We start from the raw sequence: 19,454 nt of genomic DNA on the forward strand, positions 1-19,454 counted from the left end.
TTTCTTTTAATGAACCAGCTCTCATTTGAATTAACAGAGTATAAACTTTTTGATTACCAAGAGGATGATGCTAAGCCATTCATGAGGAATTTGGCCCCATAGCCAAAACACTTACCACCAGGTTTCACACCCAACATTGAAGAGTACATTGCAGCATGAGGTTTGCAGAACATGGACATGCAAACCATATTACAGACTAACTAAGCTTAACAGACATGTACAAAACTTTTCAGTCAAAAGCAAGAGAATGTACACTTTTTTTTTTTTGAAACAGAGTCTCACTCTGTCGCCCAAGCTGGCGTGCGGTGGCGCGATCTTGGCTCACTGCAAGCTCCGCCTCCTGGGTTCACTCCATTCTCCTGCCTCAGCCTCCCAAGTAGCTGGGACTACAGGCGCCCACCACGATGCCCGGCTAATTTTGGTATTTTTAGTAGAGACGGGGTTTCACCATGTTAGCCAGGATGGTCTCGATCTCCTGACCTCATGATCCGCCTGCCTCGGTCTCCCAAAGTGCTGGGATTACAGGCGTGAGCCACCACACCTGGCCCAAAATGTACAATATTCTTATTTGCATCTGGTGTATTCTGTTAGGAATCATACCAAGTCTTATGAAATTTAAAAATACCAGTGAACTGCAGGGGCTCATGAGACCAAGGTGGGAGGATTACTGGGCCAGAAGTTTGAGACCAGCATGGACAACTTAATGAGGCCCTGTTCCAACAAATAATCAAAATATTATCCAGACATGGTGGTCCCATAGTATGTCTGTAGTCCCAGCTACTCAGGAAACTGAGGTGGAAGAATCACTTGAGCCCAGGAAGCTGAGGCTGCAGTAAGCCAGCCATGCCACTGCACTCTAGCATGGGTGACAGAGTAAGATCCTGTCTCAAAACAATGACACTTCAATAGATTTAAAACTGTATATTTTATATAATGGGTTTTTACAACAATATTTTAAAGAAAAACTGAAAAAAATATAGAATTATAAATCTTTTCAAAAATTGCCTCAAATCACAAAAGTGTTTCTCTCACACAAAGGAAATATAAATTCATCATTAAACACACAGTGAAAAAAGATGATTTCCATGACTACTTAGACAAAACAACCATTTAAAATCAGCTAAGAAAGAATATAAACAAGATAAGCCATAACCAAAATTTGGGTCATATTTATAGATAAAACACACATATATAATCTGATTGTAATAGACATATGGCTAATTTTTTAAACCCCATATTGACTTAAAAGTGTACAAACAGAATTGCAAATTGTCTAAAATTATGTAAGTAAAACAAAACACCAATAATCTGATGTTAAGAAACCTACACTGAAAAACCACACTAATATGGAACTACAAAACAATAAGGGAAATGTTTATTCATGAAATCTTTTTTGCAACATTGATGTACCATTAAGAAAGAATTTGTCTAGATAACTGCAATATTTAACTGTGTACTCATGGAAGACAGGTATTTTGAATCAATGGCATGTGTCGTGTGGCAGTAAAAGTTCAGAGAAAATGCAGTATAATCATAAATAGAAAATGCTAATGAGAAAATTTTAATAAATGAGCATTTAAAAGGAAGTGGAGATAATTCTGATATTTAAAATATATGCTATTCTTACACAAAATAAAACTTCTGTAATCTGATTTTAGAAGCAAAGAATACCCTTACACTGCTAAATAAAGAGAAAATAAGAATGTGTATGTATATATTTGTGTATGTAATATATATTTATATGTGTAAGTGTGTGTGTGTGTGCGCGCACAGAATATGGTTAGAGTCTCTAATATATAAAAGAAGTATTTGAGAATAAATTATGCTATTACTTAGATATAGGCTGAAGAAAGTGGGTGAAAATCCTATGATTTGTTTATACCAACAGCTCAAATTTGTAAGTAACTATTTTAGTAAATATGGAATGCCTACTAATTATCTAATTTACTTTAGGCATAACTTGTAAATTCTAGTATATTGCCCTAAATGTCTGAATCTAAAGTTACAGACAAATTTAAAGTAGGAAATAAAAAACAAAAATGTATACAGAGAGTAACATCAGTAAGATGGAAAAATAAAAGGTGCCCTATTTTCTTATACCCCAACAGCAAAAACATTTATCAGCTATCTCTGACCAAAAAAAAAAATGTGTTTCTGAGAGAGCCAGGCATCATGTATCACACCTGTGATGACAGCTACATGGTATATTCAGGTTGAAGAATTGCTTCAGACCAGAATTTAAAGACCAGCCTCGGTTATAAAGCAAGAACCCATCTAAAAAATAAGTGCCTTTAAAAATAAACAAACAAACAAAACCAAAAAAATAGAAAATAAATAAATACATAAAAAATAAGTGCCTTTAAGAGAGCTCCGAGATGCAGGGAGGGACTTATGAAACTGCTAGAGCCAAAGATTGAGAAGTGTTCCTTTTCAGAAGGTGGGCCCTCATTCAGGAGGCAAACTACAAGATCCCTGTACTTGGCTACAGACCAGGAAATGGCCCTCCCAACTTAATCCGACTAAGAATTCTGAACTTACTCAGTCATCACCTCAAATTTCTCCTAGTCACATTCTGCGAGAGGTCTTGTCTTTCCAGAGGCCTGGAGGAGAACACCCCTTTGTAGCCATGCAGGCAGGCCTGCAGACCTTGGCCTTTACTGTGGTCCCTGAAACAGTTCAATGACTCAGTTCCAGCTCCCTGATCCACAGTTCATGGTCAGTTCTGCCTGTAGACATAGAAACCCACACAGTGGCTGGGCGTGGTGGCTCATGCCTATAATCCCAGCACTTTGGGAGGCAGAGACAGGTGGATCACCTAAGGTCAGGTGTTCGAGACCAGCCAGACCAACATGGTAAAACTCTGTCTCTACTAAAAATACAAAATTAGCCAGGCATGGTGGCAGGGGCCTGTAATCCCAGCTACTTGGGAGACTGAAGCACAAGAATCGCTTGAACCTGGGAGGCGGAGGTTGCAGTAAGCCGAGATCACGCCACTGCAGCCTGGGCAACAAAAGCGAAACTCCATCTCAAAAAAACAAACAAAAAACCCACACAGTGACCTGGAAAAATCCTCGCTGGTATTCAGTGAAAGCCATACTCATCCACATCCCGATATGAGGCCCAACATATGCAGACCCAACTGCAAAAACATGCCCTAATATCTGCCCTACAGAGCAACGTCCTGAAGGACATTCAGCCTATCCAAAACTAAAATGGGAATTAAAACTACCCAAGCTTCTAGTAACAAGCTAATAACGGTGGACCCTAGTGCAGACCCAGCATCCTTGTGACTAAGCTACAACCCCTCTCCACAACAAACCCAGAGGGCATCCCGTCACCTGGGGGCTCAACAAAAGAAGATCTTTACCTCCTAAAATTAGTTTATAAAAACTTAAAGAGGTTTTTGCTCTTTCAAATTCACAGACACCAGTGCAAAACTATATTGTACCTATTGTCAATGCTTTTATCATAGCACTGAAAGTATGTGGCAAAAGAATTAGTTTAAAAAAAAAAAAAAAAAGCAGCCACACACGGTGGCTCACGCCTGTAATCCCAGCACTTTGGGAGGCCAAGACGGGTGGATCATGAGGTCAGGAGATCGAGACCATCCTGGCCAACATGGTGAAACCCCATCTCTACTAAAAATACAAAAAAAAAAAAAAATTAGCTGGGCATGGTAGTGGGCACCTGTAGTCCCAGCTACTCAGGAGGCTGAGGCAGGAGAATGGTGTGAATCCAGGAGGCGGAGTTTGCAGTGAGCCGAGATAGTGCCACTGCACTCCAGCCTGGAAGACAGAGCAAGACTCTGTCTCAAAAATAAATAAATTAAAATAAAATAAAATAAAACAACATTGAAATTGAAGACAAGTAAAAAGTTGCTGTTTGCAGATCATATAATCTTACATATACAAAACCATAAACAGTATACATTAAAACCCATCAAAACTGATAAATATACTTAGTAAATTACCAAAATATAAAATTAACATACAAGTATAAATTATGGTTCCATCCACTCAAAACAAACTATCTGATAAAACAGAGGAAGAAAACAATGCTATTTATAATAGCATTAAAATAATATATTCTTGAGAACAAATTAAACCAAGGAGGTAAATAAAATTTACAATGAAAGAAATTAAAGACACAAATAAATTTTAAAATATTTTATGAATATGGATTGAAGCAGTAAATATTGGTAAAGTACCATGTTTTCCAAAGTGATCTATAGATTCAATAAACTCCCTATTGAAAGTCCAGTGGCATTATTTTTACAGTAATGAAAAATATAATTCTAAAATTTACATGAAACTACAATAAGCTTTGAAGAGCCAAAGCAATTTTGTGAAAAAAAGAAAAAAGCAGAAGAACATCATAGTTTACAATTTCAAACTATATTTCAAGACTATAGTAATAAAAACAGAATGGAATGTGCAGAAAAATGAACAAATAAATTTTTAAAAACCCAATGGAACAGAAACCACTACTCACACATTTCAGATATGATGCAAAAAATAACTTAAAAAACAGTTTAACATAGAAGTTTTCAAAATTATGCAGATATATGTGTCCCCCAAAACAAAAGAGTCAGATTGTGCAGTCTCTTATATGCCATGAAAAGAACTTTGGCTCTCACTGCGAACTTGAAGGAAGATCACTGAAGGGAAAGCAGAATCCTTAGAGAATTTAAAAGCATAAGACAGAAGACGCCCCTATGTAAGAGCAAAAGAAAAAAAAAAAAACACTCAGGGTTTCCAGAAAGTATTTCCTTTGGAATACAGCTACCCAAATCACATGTTAAGGACTGGCTTTTTCTTTGACCTTTGACCTTTAATCTTTGTCATCTGTTGTATTCACTTTCACTCTCACCTACCTGGGGGCCTGGCTACCATCTCATGTCTTTTTATATTCCAGGGCTCTTTTTTTTGCTCCAGACAGGTGATCAGATATGGCTTAGAGACAGCAATACCTGTTTTATTAAAAATAAATAACATGAATCTTAATCATATTCTCCAATTACCAATCCAGTAAGGTGCTCAGTAAAGAGGATGTAATAGAATAAATACTAATTTATAACATAAATTTCTAAATATTTAGAAAATATTTTAAATGTGTAGGTTTTAAATTTTACTATCTGGTACTATTGAATCAAAAATTGGTGTCGGAAATTAGATTTAAAGGCATGGACAACAATATTGCATGCCACTAAATTTCTGGAATTATCACTAATCTAGAGTGAAAAATACAGATTAGCTCACTAATGTGAAAAGCTCAGGTCAAAATGAAACATCTTGAAGGAATTATTTTCTACACAAATCTCAAAGATTTTCTTGAAAACAGAGATCTGAAACTCATTTATGCAAAGCATAAATTACCAGAAAACAGTCTACAAAAATAGAGAAATAAAACTTTAAGGGTATTTTAGGAATTGTGTATTGAAGTTATCCTCACCCAAAAAGACCAGGTTTCTGTAGTTCTCTAACAACACATTCCTATATAAATCCCGCTGTGCAGTATCCAGGCATTGCCACTCCTCCAGAGAGAATTCTATGGCCACATCTTTAAATGTCAATGGTTCCTGAAAAACACAAACACACACACACTTACCAAGTGGCCATGAGCTGTCACTGAATTTTTTTTAAATGTATAGGATAGCCGGGTATGGTGGTTCATGCCTGTAATCCCAGCACTTTGGGAGGGCAAGGTGGGCAAATCACGAGGTCAAGAAATCGAGACCATCCTGGCCAACATGGTGAAACTCCGTCTCTACTGAAAATATAAAAATTAGGCCGAGCATGGTGGCTCACGCCTGTAATCCCAGCACTTTAGGAGGCAGAGGCAGATCACCAGAAATTGGGAGTTCAAGACCAGCCTGATCAACATGGAGAAACCCCGTCTCTACTAAAAATACAAAATTAGCAGGGTGCGGTGGCGCATGCCTGTAATCCCAGCTACTCGGGAGGCTGAGGCAGGAGAATTGCTTGAACCGGGGAGGCAGAGGTTGCAGTGAGCTGAGATCACTCCACTGCACTCCAGTCTGGCAACAGAGTGAGACTCTGTCTCAAAAAATAAAAAAAATGTATAGAATTTAAAAAGTATGCTAAATACAGACAGATGAGAGGGCTACAGATAAGAACAGTTGAACATGGTTTAGAGAAATTTTCATTGTGTTTATATTTACTGTTTTGTGACTTGTGGGAAACTACTGGATCCGCAGGAATAGAAAACATGTTGTTAAACGGAATGTCTCTGCAAGCACTGGTTTTAATAAAAAATTTTAAAAATTAGGACTCTAAAATGCATACTTTTTTTTTCCCATTTATCTCCTTGTGGAATTCGGAAATTGTTATCACCCACTCTAGAAAGGCACCAGCCAAAACTCTGTTCTCTTCTTATCAGTTCTGTGAGGCAAGACTCCAGGGTGGGGCCAGACCTAAATAAGGCCTCCAAAAAGGGTGAATCTGAACAGAACTGGAGCTGGGAGTAAACCCTATATATTACTCTGCTCACCCCATCAACTGTATAAATATACTAATTAGCCATTTAAACAAATCTCCTAGGGTTTTCTAGGGTAATTTTAAGATAAATACGCATTCTTAGCAAAGTAAAAGAAATAAAAATATTTAAAACTCTTGGGTCCATAAACATTCATTCAAATGATGACCTCGGAAGTCACAACAATATAAAGAAAGTGGCCCAAATAAAGCCCACACGTTTTCCCACACATCTATTCACTTTGCCAACCATACGATGCTTAATTCAACCATGTATTCACTTGCTAGTCTAGACTAACTGTTCCTAGATGGTAGGGACCATGACTGCTTTATCTATTTTTCTAATGGCCATATGAAATGGTAGCAATTAGTTTATCTGCTTGAGTCTCCAGACCTCCTCCTTGTTTTTTACCCAACTACCAGGAAACTGGAAAACTCTCAACTAGATACCAACCAAAGACATCTCTTGTATGAGGGGAGGAGCAAACACAGGATGACTAATTTCTCTTACACTGAGACAGAGGCACAATTAACCACTTTTGTCAACCTGACACAATTCTGCTCTGGACATCCTCAAATATCTCAAAGATGCCTAGGTGATTGTAAGAGAGTTCCCAGTGACCCTGGGCTGATGGCCCAAGGATAAGGCAGGCAGGAGAGACTCAGGCTGATTCTAAATAGAAAATCGAACTGCCGCAGTGGAGCTCCAGATTACGGGTCCTGATTAGCTAGCTCTTGGGCAAAAGGAAAGACAAAAATACTCTACTCCAGTATTACATTTTATGGGTAGGTATAATTGTGATATAATGACTCTCAATACTTTGTGGCCTTCATCTCTCACCCCTAAGATGCTTGTTTACTCTTACAGAATCTGTCATCAGATTCTATTTACACCTGGACCCTCTCACATAACTGTAGCAAGTCACTGAACACGATCTGAAAAGTTTTAAGAGCAACACTCTCAAAGGGAAGCTTTAAGACGTCTATGTTGACATCTCACAATGCAGAAAATGCCTCCTGTTGGTTTCCTATACATTCTCAATCCAGAGTCTGGCCCTGTCTTGTAAATTCCAGGTAGAGGCCAGACCTTACAGATTCTAGGTGGGATCAGCCTGCTTCTGCATTCTTGGGTGTTACAGCAAGTAGAGTACAACCAAAGGAGAGATTGCCTCATAGGGGCTGCTCTAGCACATTCTAAATAATACGTCTACTTGAAAGGAAAAAGCTGAAGCTACATGAATATAAGTAGAGAATTTATTTGGGCCAAGACTGGGAATTGTAACCAGGGATCAAAGATTCAAGTTGCCAGGAATCTACACTTTGATTAGCGCAGTTACAAGTGGATTTGTAAAGGCAAAAAGAGAGGGACAGAGAGTGGGCTGATACAAAGTTGCCTGTCAGAAACTCTCATTTGTTTACAAAAAAAAAACATTGATTATCGATTGGATATACATTGTTAAGCTATAGGGTGTGGGTTACAGGATCCAGTGTGTCATTATTAATTTAAATTTATAGCTACTTGTGGCAATAGCAAGCAGTTTCAAGAGATAAATTCATAGCTCAAAGAACAGAGAAATACATAATTGTGGTATTATTTTAATGTATCTGAACCTTGTAACTAAAAGAATTTGCATTTCTCAAATAAAAGGTTTTCTTTTTTCCCAAATCTTAAGTCCCTGATTCAGAATTTGGAGCTGCAAATTTAGTTCCTAGGTGGGTGCAGTAGCAGTAGGTGTCATCCACACATTTGTGGGTATTTTAAGAAGAGGAAGAAGGGGTTGGGTGTGGTGGCTCATACCTGTAACCCCAGCACTTTGGGAGGCCGAGGTAGGCCGATCACCTGAGGTCACGAGTTTGAGACCAGCCTGGCCAACATGGTGAAACCCCCCCCTTCCACTAAACATACAAAAATTAGCTGGACGTCTTGGTGCACACTTGTAATCCCAGCTACTCAGGAGGCTGAGGCAGGAGAATCATTTGAACCCAGAAAGTGGAGGTTGCAGTGAGCCAAGATCATGCCATTGCACTCCAGCCTGGGCAACAGAGTGAGACTCCATCTCAAAAAAAAAAAAAAAGAAAAAAAAGAACAGGAGGAAGGGAAAAAAATGGAGATTATCATGTCTACTTAATGCACACACGTTACTCTGGGTTTCTGGGCCCCATGGTCTCTGAATTCAGCTTCTGGTCTAAAGATACAAGAGTCATTTAAAGAGGTAAAATGGTTAATTGCTGCCCTGTGAATTATGTAGAAATCTGGCCTAGCCTCTCTAGAGGTGACTGTAGAGGACTATAACACCAAATAGGCAGAGACACAATTCTGCCTGCATATTTAGGGGACAGCATGCATTTTGCAGCACAATCGTGAGTTGACTGAAAGCCTGAAAGGAAAAGCCTCCTCTAGGTTAAAGCTTGGTTGGCACCTTATATGTTTATATGATGTGTGGCAATTCTAGACAGTGTTTGGAAAATATAACTAAAAGAAAAATTTTGTCCAGCTCCAGAGTAACTCCACAATGACAGAACAGAAAGAAAACCATTTTATTACACAATTAAACCAGAATGTGACATGTATCACAGTCAATCTGCTTAAGAGATTGCAAAGACAGAAAGACAGTCACAATAATTAGTCCACAAGTAGAAAAATTTACAGCACATGTCATACATAGTTCACCCTAAATTCACCTGGTAATTGGGAAGGCCATCCATATATGCTAATTGGTTATAATCAATGACAAAATAAACTTTTCACATCTTCATGACAAGAGGTAATTCTGCAACTTAAAGCCAGGTGCCTCCTGCCTGCCATCTCCTGGTGGCTTGTGTCCTCTCTTGACTCCTACCATCTGCCACTGAGGCAGAGTCCATAGCACAGAGCTCACACCTGGCACCCTATATATAACCCCAACTGCCACAGCAGCACTTCAATGCCACATCAGAGAGTGAAGCCTGAGCTGCAGGAGGAAAGCCTGCAGGACTCCTGGGTAGAACTGCACCTTCACAATAATGGGAATAGGTGCAGTGTTTAAACCGCAGTTTTTTATTTATAATGGTGACACGGAAATCACTCTGCTAGATTTCCAGCAAGAGTCCATATAGAGATAGCTCCAAGAGTTCTCACTGTGACAGCCCACCTCATTCACAGACACCATGGGATAGTAATAGGGCTTCCAAAACAGACACCCAATGCATTCAAGAGAAAAACAACTAAAATGATTATATTGAGAGAAAAAAAAAAGATAAAAGCATCTTTAGAAAAAAACTCAGATTAGATGATTGAACAAGTCAGTCAGAAAATATTCCCCTAAAACACATTTCTCTGTAAAAACCCAAAGTGTACAGCTACCCTCAGTGTGAGAAACATGAGCATAAAGAATAAAGGCGGGCATATTCTCAGCAGAATTTTGTAAGTGTGTGTTACAGCATGGTCTGGATTGAAGACCCAAGCAGATTTTGTGTGAGCAACAAGGCTGTTTATTCACTTGGGTGCTAGTGGGCTGAGTCTGAAAAGGGAGTCAGCCCGGAGGCGTGAGGGAGAGCAGGTCTTTATAGGGCAAAGTGGCGGATGGAAAATTACAACACAGTTTTGGGACTTGTTGACTCAAGAAGTTGATCAACCAGTTGGGACAGGAACCCGCTGTTCTTCTTTTGTGGTTTTTGGTTGTTGCAGGTTTTCTGGTTCCAGGAAGTCTGGAGGCATATGTGCCGTTCACAGAGTTCTTAATGGCCCACTGTAATAATGGCCTGCTGGCAATAGTGCAGCCATATTTTTGGGATATGACATTCCTGTCTTTTTGTTTTAATAAGAAAAGAAGTGGACGCAGAGATGTTTCTCAGGGATTCTTCAAGCGGGACTTGGGGTGGCATGGACTCCTAATCGGGAGAGAGATCTTGGGGTTGAGGTGACATTCAGGGGCAGTTAGGAGTAGCATTTGCCGCATAGATTGACTGGTAACAGCTTGAATGAGATTTTGTAGGAACTGAGAGGCTAGTCAGAAGAGACAGGGTCTGAACAGGAGAAGGAGAATGATGGAAATGAGGAGCCAAGCTTTAGGGAGAAGCCACAATGCCCAGCTCCAAAGACTGGTGTTAAGAGTCTGAAAGACGTTGCCTGATTTTAGAAGATTTTTCATTTAACTGCTGGGCAGCATCTTGTACTAGTCCAGACTGGTTGGTGTAAAAACAACAATCTTCCCCTAAAAAGGTGCACAGACCACCTTTTTCGGCGGTTAGGAGGTCTAAGCCACAGTGGTTCTGGAAAGTTACTGCTGCTAAGGAGTCTATTGGGGATTGGAGAGTAAGGGTGGATTTTACTATGTCTCGGAGGCTGAGAGATCCTTTGAGAGTGCACAATAGTAGGACAGGGAGGGGACAAACCTGCTATTCCTGTTCCTGTGGCATTGGTAATTCCTAGTCCTATAAGCAAGGGTATTATCTGCACAGCCCTACACTGATGGACATGGGCTCTGACAGGGACTGGTAAGGTTTGGTTTCCAAGGGCAATGTCAATTTTGGGGCTTAGGAAGACTAGGGTACAGGTGCCTGTCCAGTTAGTGGGGAGGCAGACATAGGTTGAAGTTCCACACAAGAAGAATATGCCTTGGCTGGGTAGGCAGAACTGGCTGTGTATGTTAAAAAGGTGTGTGAATTTGTTGTTTTCATTTTCTAACACCCCTAGGGTACTTGCCAAGGTGGCCCCCGTGAGTGGCTGAAAAGGGATGTTTGGGATAAGCTGAGTGGCTCCCAGTTTTATTTTCCCATTGGAGGAAAAATCATTTTGTATCTACTAGAAGCCACTCAGAAGGGTAGCTGAAAGCGGGGAAAGGAGGCATTTGTCAGTGGTGGGAGTGCTGCTGCAGGGGGTCCAGGGGTGAATGGTCGGTCATGCAGTGTGTATGCCTGCCATTATAAAACCCGGATTGTTTGTTAAGCAGGGAGGTGCTGATGACTTCTGGGGGCTTTGAGAAGTGGACAGGCTGTTTGAATGTAGCCGTTTGGGAGACCTGGAAGTTAATGTAGTCAGATGGGGCTTGAAGCTGCGAGGTGTAGTTGCACTGATGGAACAGGAGGTGACCTAGGGGTAGGCCTGATGACAGGTTGTGTTGGATGCATAAAGGGGCTTGGAAAGTTAAGACAGTGTTTGTAGTCACAGGGCCGTGTATGGGTTTTTCATTTCTTGTGTAATGGGTGAGGCTGGACATGTAGGAGCCTAAAAGTTGAACTGCATGTCCTGTTGGGGTATTTTCGGTCATTTCATCGATGGAGAAGTCGGCCAATGACTGCATATTTAGGAGTTGGAAAGGGCTTTTTCCTTCATAACGAGGGTGGTAAGTTAAGTTAGTAACTACCCAGTTTTTTGTGGGAATGGGAGTGGCAACATAAGTGGTAGCTGATAGAGAAATGCAAAGCCAGCAGTCCTTTGCCAAAGAAGGCTTGGACTGGTTTAGCAGAAAGTGGGTTGAGAGTTTTCTAGAGGTAATTAGGCATTACTGGAAGTGGGCGTGCGGCCATGCGGGGCAGCCAAAGGAGCAGGAGGGATAGATAAAGTGAGTAGGAAGGTAAATAGAGGCGTTTCATCTGGGGAGAAGTCATACAGGGTGCCCTAAAAGATGAGACCATCTATCCGGTTAAAGAGAGAATCTAAGGTGGGAGTTTGGGGATGAAACCAGGACATGTCTTAGCAAATAGAGTGGAGGAAGAGGGTGAAGCAGCAGGGTGGACAGGAGCAGGACATTTAAGTTTCTTCAGGGATTCGGGTGAGTTTTAACGAGGTCGAGGAGAGTACTTGTAACTTCCAAGAGGAGGAAGAAGGGTCAGGCTGAGTGTCAGATGGACACAGCTTTACTCTGGAAGGATGAATCCACTGAGGAGGATCTTTGTAAGCGGACAGCTGTTGGGGTGCTATAAATGACCAGGAAGGGTCCTGTCCACCGAGGTTGTAGAGATCGGGGGGTTCAGCTCTTTATCAGGATGGGCTGTCCAGCCAGAGTGTCCTCATATGGCTGGGTATCTGGGGTGGGTTAGCACCTGATGGTTAGCAGCTTGACGAATTTCATTCCTAGCCTGTTGGAGGACTGGGTAAATAGTCCCCAAGAGGACTGGTGTCTGGGATGAGGTTGGGCCCGAGTAGAAAAGTACTACCATATAAGAGTTCGAATGGGCTATGCCCGGTAGGTTCATGGGCAGTGGCTCAGATCCGGAGGAGCACAAGTGGTAGGAGAACAGTCCAGTCCTTTCGGAGCTGGAGGGTGAGTTTTTAAGAGGCTGCTGGCTCTTTCAATCTTTCCTAAGGAATGAGGATGGTATGGGGTGTGGAGATTCCACTGGATGCCAAGGGCCTGGGAAACTGCCTGGGTGATTTGGCTAATGAAAGCTGGACCATTGTCAGACTGGATGGAAGTAGGGAAGCCGAAACAGAGAATAATATCTGTTAGAAGAGAAGTAATAACTGCTGCAGCCTTTTCAGATCCAGTAGGGAAAGCCATGACCCATCTGGCGAAGGTATCAACCCAAACTAGGAGGTACTTATATTTTTTGACATGAGGCATATGAGTGAAGTCAATTTGCCAATCTTGTGTAGTAGTAAACCCTCGGGCCCGATGTGTTGTGAAAGGAGGGGGCCTAAGAAAACCTTGGGGATTGGTGGAGTGGCAGATGGAACATTGAGAGGTGATTGCTTTAAGGATGGACTTCCACGATGAGAAATAAATAAGGGGCTCTAGGAGGTGAGCCAAAGGCTTGTACCCTACACGCAAGCAGTCATGGAGGGATGAGAGAATAGATTGCGCTTCTGAGGCAGGAAGAAGGAACTTTCTGTGATCTAAGAACCACTTGCCTTGTGAGTTGGAAAGGACAAGTAGAGCAGGCTTTCAGAACAAGAGTAGGTAGGGATGATAGATGAGAAAGAAACGTACTGGCCTTTTGGAGCACAGACTGGAACGTCTGCAGACACTGAGGCGTTTGCCACCTCTTTTGCTGTTTTATTGGCATGGGCATTTGCTTTAGCGACAGGGTCTGTCGGTTTTTGGTGTCCTCTGCAGTGGACACAACTCCAGCCTTGGCAGGCAGGAGAGTAGCCTTAAGGAGGAACTTTGTGATAAAGGCATTGATAATGGAAGACCCTTGTGTGGTTAGAAAACCTCTTTCCGCCCAGATGGCAGCATTGTGATGAAGGATGTGGAAAGCATACTTGGAATCAGTATAAATATTGATGAGGGGACATTCGGTACCCTTTAGAGTCTAAATGCTGAAGGAGTAGGAGGATATTCTGTTGGGAGGATTCCTAGGAGGGACTGCAGAGAAGATCATCAACATATCAGATGAGGTAGGAAAAGGAAGGCTGAAAAGAGAGTAGGTTGCAGGCAAGGGCTTGGCTAAAATAATGAGGGTTATCCCGGAAGCCCTGGGAAGAATGGTCCAGCTTAGTTGTTGGGACTGATGGGTGTCAGGGTCAGTCCAGGTGAAGGCAAAAAGAGGTTGAGAGGAGGGGTGTAGGGGAATGGTGTAGAAGGCATCTTTTAGGTTGAGAACGGAATAATAGGTAGTGGAGGGAGGTACTTTGGACAAGAGAGCATATGAGTTTGACACTATAGGATGGATGGAAAGTACAATCTGACTGATGAGACAAAGGTCTCGAACTAATCTGTAGGACTTGTCTGGTTTTTGAAAGGGAAGGATGGCAGAGTTAACAGGTACTAAGATGCCACGTTGTAAAAACCAGGTAAAAAGGCTTTAGGCCTTTTAGGGGTGGCATAGGGATAGGGTACTGGCATTGGGCAGGGTGAGAATGGTTTGGCTTCAAAGGGATGACGAGGTGGGAGTGATCTGTAGCAAGGGAGGGAGAGGTGATATCCCAGACCTTGGGGCTAAGGAAGGGAGACATTAGAGGAGCTTGTGGGGTTGGTGAGGGGTTGGGGAGAAGGCTGGCAAGGAGATGTGGCTGTAGCCCAGGAATAGTGAGGGAGGCAGACAGTTTTGTTAGGATGTCTCGGCTGAGCAGAGGGAATGGACAAGTGGGGATGACTAAGAAGGAGTGCAAAAAGGAGTGCTGACCTAGTTGACACCACACCATTGGAATCTGGAGAGGTCTGGAGGCTTTGCCGTCAATTCCCACAACAGCAGTCATGGAGGCTAAGGAGACAGGTCCTTGAAAGGAGGGAAGGGTGGAGTGGGTGGCCCCCATATCAATCAAAAAGGGGATGGACTTACTCTCCACCTTAAGAGTTACCTGAGGTCCATGATGGTCCGGGGGCCTTTGAGGTATTCGGGCAGTGTCATTCCTCAGCCACCAAGCCGATGACATCAGGGAAGGAGTCAGCCAGGGGGCTGTGGGGTTGAGCTCCAGGAGCTCTAGGGATGGCAGCTTGAGTTGGACAGTCTGACTTCCAGTGAGGGCCAGCACAAACAGGGCATGACTTAGGAGGTATCCCAGGCTGCAGGCATTCCTTGTCCCAGTGGCCATTTTTATGGCACTTGAAGCATGGCCCTGGAGGGGCTGCTGGGCGCTGCGATCTGGACACCTTGAAATCCCTACGGGCTATTGGTGTGGTTGGGGTTCATCTAACAGCGGAGGCAAGCATCTGTAATTCAGAAATACGCTGCCACCGGATAGCCTCTTCCCTGTTACTGAACACCTTAAAGGCAAGGTTAATTAAATCCTGTTGTGGGATTTGAGGGCCAGATTCTAATTTTTGAAGTTTTTTTTTAACATCGGGAGCTGACTGGGTAATAAAATGCACATTAAGAATAAGTTGGCCTTCTGGTCCTTCAGGGTCTAAAGCTGTATACTGTCTGAGAGTGGCAGTCAGACAGGCCATAAACTGGGCTGGATTTTCGTCCTTGCCATGAGTGGTTTAACTTATCATAATGACTGCCTTATATGCAGCTTTTTGGAGTCCCTCTACTAAGCAAGTGATCATATAATCTCGCCTGGCCATACCAGGAGATCCTGTTTGATAGTTCCACTGGGGCTCTTCATGGGGGACCTCCCTGGCATCTTCCTGGAGACCTAGTTCAAGGCGCCAGTGGTCATCTGCTTAGGACTGAGCTAGGGCCCAAACTCGCTCCCTTCAGGAGTGAGTGTAGAAGTGAGGATGACATTTAAGTCACTCCAGGTGAGGTTACAAGACTGAGTTAAATATTGAAATTCCTAGATATATTTAGTGGAGTCTGATGGAAAAGAACCTAAACACTGGCTGACCTGAGACAGGTCAGACAGGGAGAAAGAAACATGAACTCAGACTATTCCTTCAGCTCCAGCCACCTCTCAAAAGGGAAAGAGAGGGGTGGGAGGAGGGGGATTAGAAGTGGGACCAAATTGTAAGCCAGATCGGGTATGGGGCGGAGTGGGGACAGAAGGGATATAGGGAGGCGCAGTATGGGTAGAAGGGGGACTGGGGTCTGGAGAAGGGTTGGGACCAGAGTTGGACGGGCAGGAAGGAGAAATATCGGAAGGGTTTGTGGACAGGGAGGACTCGCTGTCGCCAGAGGGTGGTAGGAGAGCAGACAGGAAGGACAGAAGGAGAATTTGAGATGAATCACATTGGGAACAAGGGCTGGGGAGGGACAGAAGTGTAAAACACGCCTGGATGTATGGAACCTCAAACCATTTGCCCATTTTGTGACAAAAGTTGTCTAAGTCCTGCAAAATAGAGAAATTGAAAGTGCCGTTTTCCAGCCACTGAGAGCCACTGTCTAATTTATATTGGGGCCACGTCATATTACAGAAGAAAATGAGATGTTTAGGTTCCAGATCAGGTGAAAGACACAGGGGTTTTAGATTCTTAAGGACACAGGCCAAGGGAGGAGGAGGAGGAATGGAGGGCAGAAGGTTGCCCATGATGGACAGTGGAGGACTAAAGAAACAGAGAGACAGAGAGAGAGAAATTAGGAGGAGAGCAACCACAAGGACCTTCAGCAGGTGTCCCCAACTGGAGTCTTGAATTGTGCAGTGGATGAGTGACCAAGACGCACGTCCCTGTGGTTGACCACTCACCTAGGGAAGACTATCTTCCCGGAGATAATCCATGACCAATGTTAGATTTAGGAAACACAGACAGCGAGTGTCCTCTGCTCTCTCTTTTTTTTTTTTTTTTTTTTTTTTGAGACGGAGTCTCGCTCTGTCGCCCAGGCTGGAGTGCAGTGGCGCAATCTCGGCTCACTGCAAGCTCCGCCTCCCGGGTTCACGCCATTCTCCTGCCTCAGCCTCCCGAGTAGCTGGGACTACAGGCGCCCGCCCCTGCGCCCGGCTAATTTTTTCTATTTTTAGTAGAGACGGGGTTTCACCATGGTCTCGATCTCCCGACCTTGTGATCCGCCCACCTCGGCCTCCCAAAGTGCTGGGATTACAGGCGTGAGCCACCACGCCCGGCCCTCTGCTCTCTCTTTAAGAAAAGGAAAGTTTGAGAAAGGACAGAGGTCTCTTACCGATTCGAAGGCAGAGGCGGGGCTTTTACAGAGCCAGTCCAAGGTACCGAAGTCGCGACTGGGTCTCTTCAAGAAGTCAGGGGATGGGGTTAGGGGACACGACTCCCAAAGGAGTTCCCCTATCCCAGGTTTCGGCATCAAATGTGTGTTACAGCGCAGTCTGGATTGAAGAGACGACCCAAGCAGGCTTTATGTGAGCTCGCGCCCAAGTGAATAAATAGCCTCACTGCTCACACAAAGCCTGCCTGGGTCACCTCTTCAATCCAGACTACAACTTAACACAAAGTAAGGTTCCTCTTTCATTTCTGCTGCTCTCTTATCTTCTAGCCATTGAATGGGAGATCTATACTGGAATATGCCTGACAATTTCCACCAAAACATTTTGATGAACAATTGGAATAGGACTTTGTTAATATAGTGGAATATATTTGAGCTTGCATCATGGCTAACTGAAGAGCTATTACGGTTTTTGAGTGGCCACATCACCCTTGTTTATTTGTCTTGTAATAGCAGCATTCCAATTTAGTGAAACAAGAGATACTAAAATCATGCTTCCCTAATATTATCTCTACTGAATAAATCAGTAAGCATTCATATCCACTGTAATAATTTGGTAGTAAATTTTCTTTCATATTGGATAAAATATCTAAGCATAAATAATTTTAATGTACTAGTCATACTATACATAGGATTTTAAAATATTGTATGTAACCATAATTAAAACACTTTATATTTCAAAAGTATGAATAACAATATTAAAATGACTAAGGGATTCACTCAAAATAAATAAATTCATTCAAAATAAATAAATATTGAATATTTATTTTGAAATATTCATTCAAAATAAATATTCAATATTAAAATGACTAAGGGATTCATTCAAAATAAATACTAGTGTAGAAAATACTGTTTAATTGATATGAATGCAGTTTGTCTACAAATGCTACACCTAACTAGGCTAATTGTTCCGAAGTAATAAATAGAAACCAAACAACAACTACATACTCCACTGTTCAGTTCATACACTGAACCTCGCTTTTGCAATGGAAGTATTTCAGTCTGCAAATAATAGATAATTACCTTGGATAATCTGTTTTCTGTCAAAGGAATTTACTCAGCATTTTTTAGTCTTCGTCATTCTGTATTGCTAAATTTAATACTATCTTTGTGCTCAACTTTTGTGTGCTCTTAAAATGAGTTTTGATTTAAACAAATCTGTGTCTACTTTAAAAGATTAAAAATTTTACAAAAAATTGGCCAAAGCAAAAACAAAGCAATAAATCTGAGGTCTTAGAGACAATCCCAAATCAAGAACAATGACCAAAAATTTATTTAGCTATTAACATAATTTACGTATCTTTCAAAACAACAAAGACAAAAATCTACATATAATTTAAATCCTTTAAGAAAAAAGAGATTAGCAAAATATCCTCCGTTATTTTCACATGGGAGAATAAAGCCTCTTATTTTTAATTTTCTCCTACAACAGACAGGTCTCTGGACATGTTTTTGAATTCTTGGACAATTTTTTTTGTTTTTTTGGAGACGGAGTCTCGCTCTGTCGCCCAGGCTGGAGTGCAGTGGTGCGATCTCGGCTCACTGCAAGCTCCTCCTCCCGGGTTCACACCATTCTCCTGCCTCAGCCTCCCAAGCAGCTGGGACTACAGGTGCCCGCCACCACACCCGGCTAATTTTTTGTATTTTTAGTAGAGATGGGGTTTCACTGTGTTAGCCAGGACGGTCTTGATCTCCTGACCTCATGATCCACCTGCCTCAGCCTCCCAAAGTGCTTGGGATTACAGGCATGAGCCACCGTGCCCAGCTGAACTCTTGGACATCTTAATTTTGCACACTGTGTGCAACTGAAAGAATGTTAACAGAAAAAAAAAAAAAAAAAAAAAAAACGGAGAGAGAAAGGTGTTATAAAAAATCCAGCGAGGTGCGGTTGCTCATGCCTGTAAAACCAGCACTTTGGGAGGCCAACGTGGGTGGATCACCTAAGGTCACAAGTTTGAGACCAGACTGACCAATATGGCAAAACCCCGTCTCTACTAAAAATACAAAACTTTGCCAGGCATGGTGATGCATGCCTGTAATCCCAGCTACTTGGGAGGCTGAGGCAGGCGAATGGCTTGAACCTGGGAGGCAGAGGTTGCAGTGAGCCAAAATCATGCCACGGCACTCCAGCCTGGGCAACAAAAGTGAAACTCCACCTCAAAAAAAAAAAAAAAGAAAAATCTATGGGTTTGTTAATCAACAAAAATGACAAGAGAAATCTCAATCATTTTAGGAGTTTTTTTTGCCAAAGTTAAGGATATGTGCCCTGGAGACAAGTCTATGTCTTTCTTCCAAGATGATTTTGAGGGCTTCAAGTTTACAGGGAAAAGGGTGGGATACTGGTAAGTACACAATTTTCATGTAAGAAGAGGATAGAAAAATACAGTCATTCATGCCTTTGTCTGGCTCAGTGAATCTGCATTTTTTTTTTTTTAAACATCAGATGACATAGACAAATAGGGCAGAAGAAAAATGCAGGGA

General features: G+C 42.2%; 1 protein-coding gene across 5 annotated transcripts in view; it reads right to left on the reverse strand.

The window, feature by feature from the left end:
* Positions 1 to 19,454, reverse strand: part of LOC105495929 (zinc finger protein 107) — a 101,589-nt gene that overhangs the window by 18,545 nt on the left and 63,590 nt on the right. For 3 of the 5 annotated variants that reach the window (XM_011765850.2, XM_071095229.1, XM_071095228.1), the window contains 2 exons: positions 5,452 to 5,578; positions 4,874 to 4,969 (listed from right to left, as the gene is read on the reverse strand). The exons of 1 other annotated variant lie outside the window; for it this stretch is intronic. In XM_011765850.2, the coding sequence (XP_011764152.2) occupies positions 4,874 to 4,969; positions 5,452 to 5,578 (223 nt within the window). Of the gene's footprint in view, positions 1 to 4,873; positions 4,970 to 5,451; positions 5,579 to 6,291; positions 6,522 to 19,454 lie in introns of those variants that run through there. One more of the 5 variants, XM_071095231.1, reaches the window with a different exon arrangement.

Source organism: Macaca nemestrina, chromosome 4, assembly GCF_043159975.1.
Source record: "Macaca nemestrina isolate mMacNem1 chromosome 4, mMacNem.hap1, whole genome shotgun sequence".
In the NCBI taxonomy this organism is placed as follows: domain Eukaryota; kingdom Metazoa; phylum Chordata; class Mammalia; order Primates; family Cercopithecidae; genus Macaca; species Macaca nemestrina.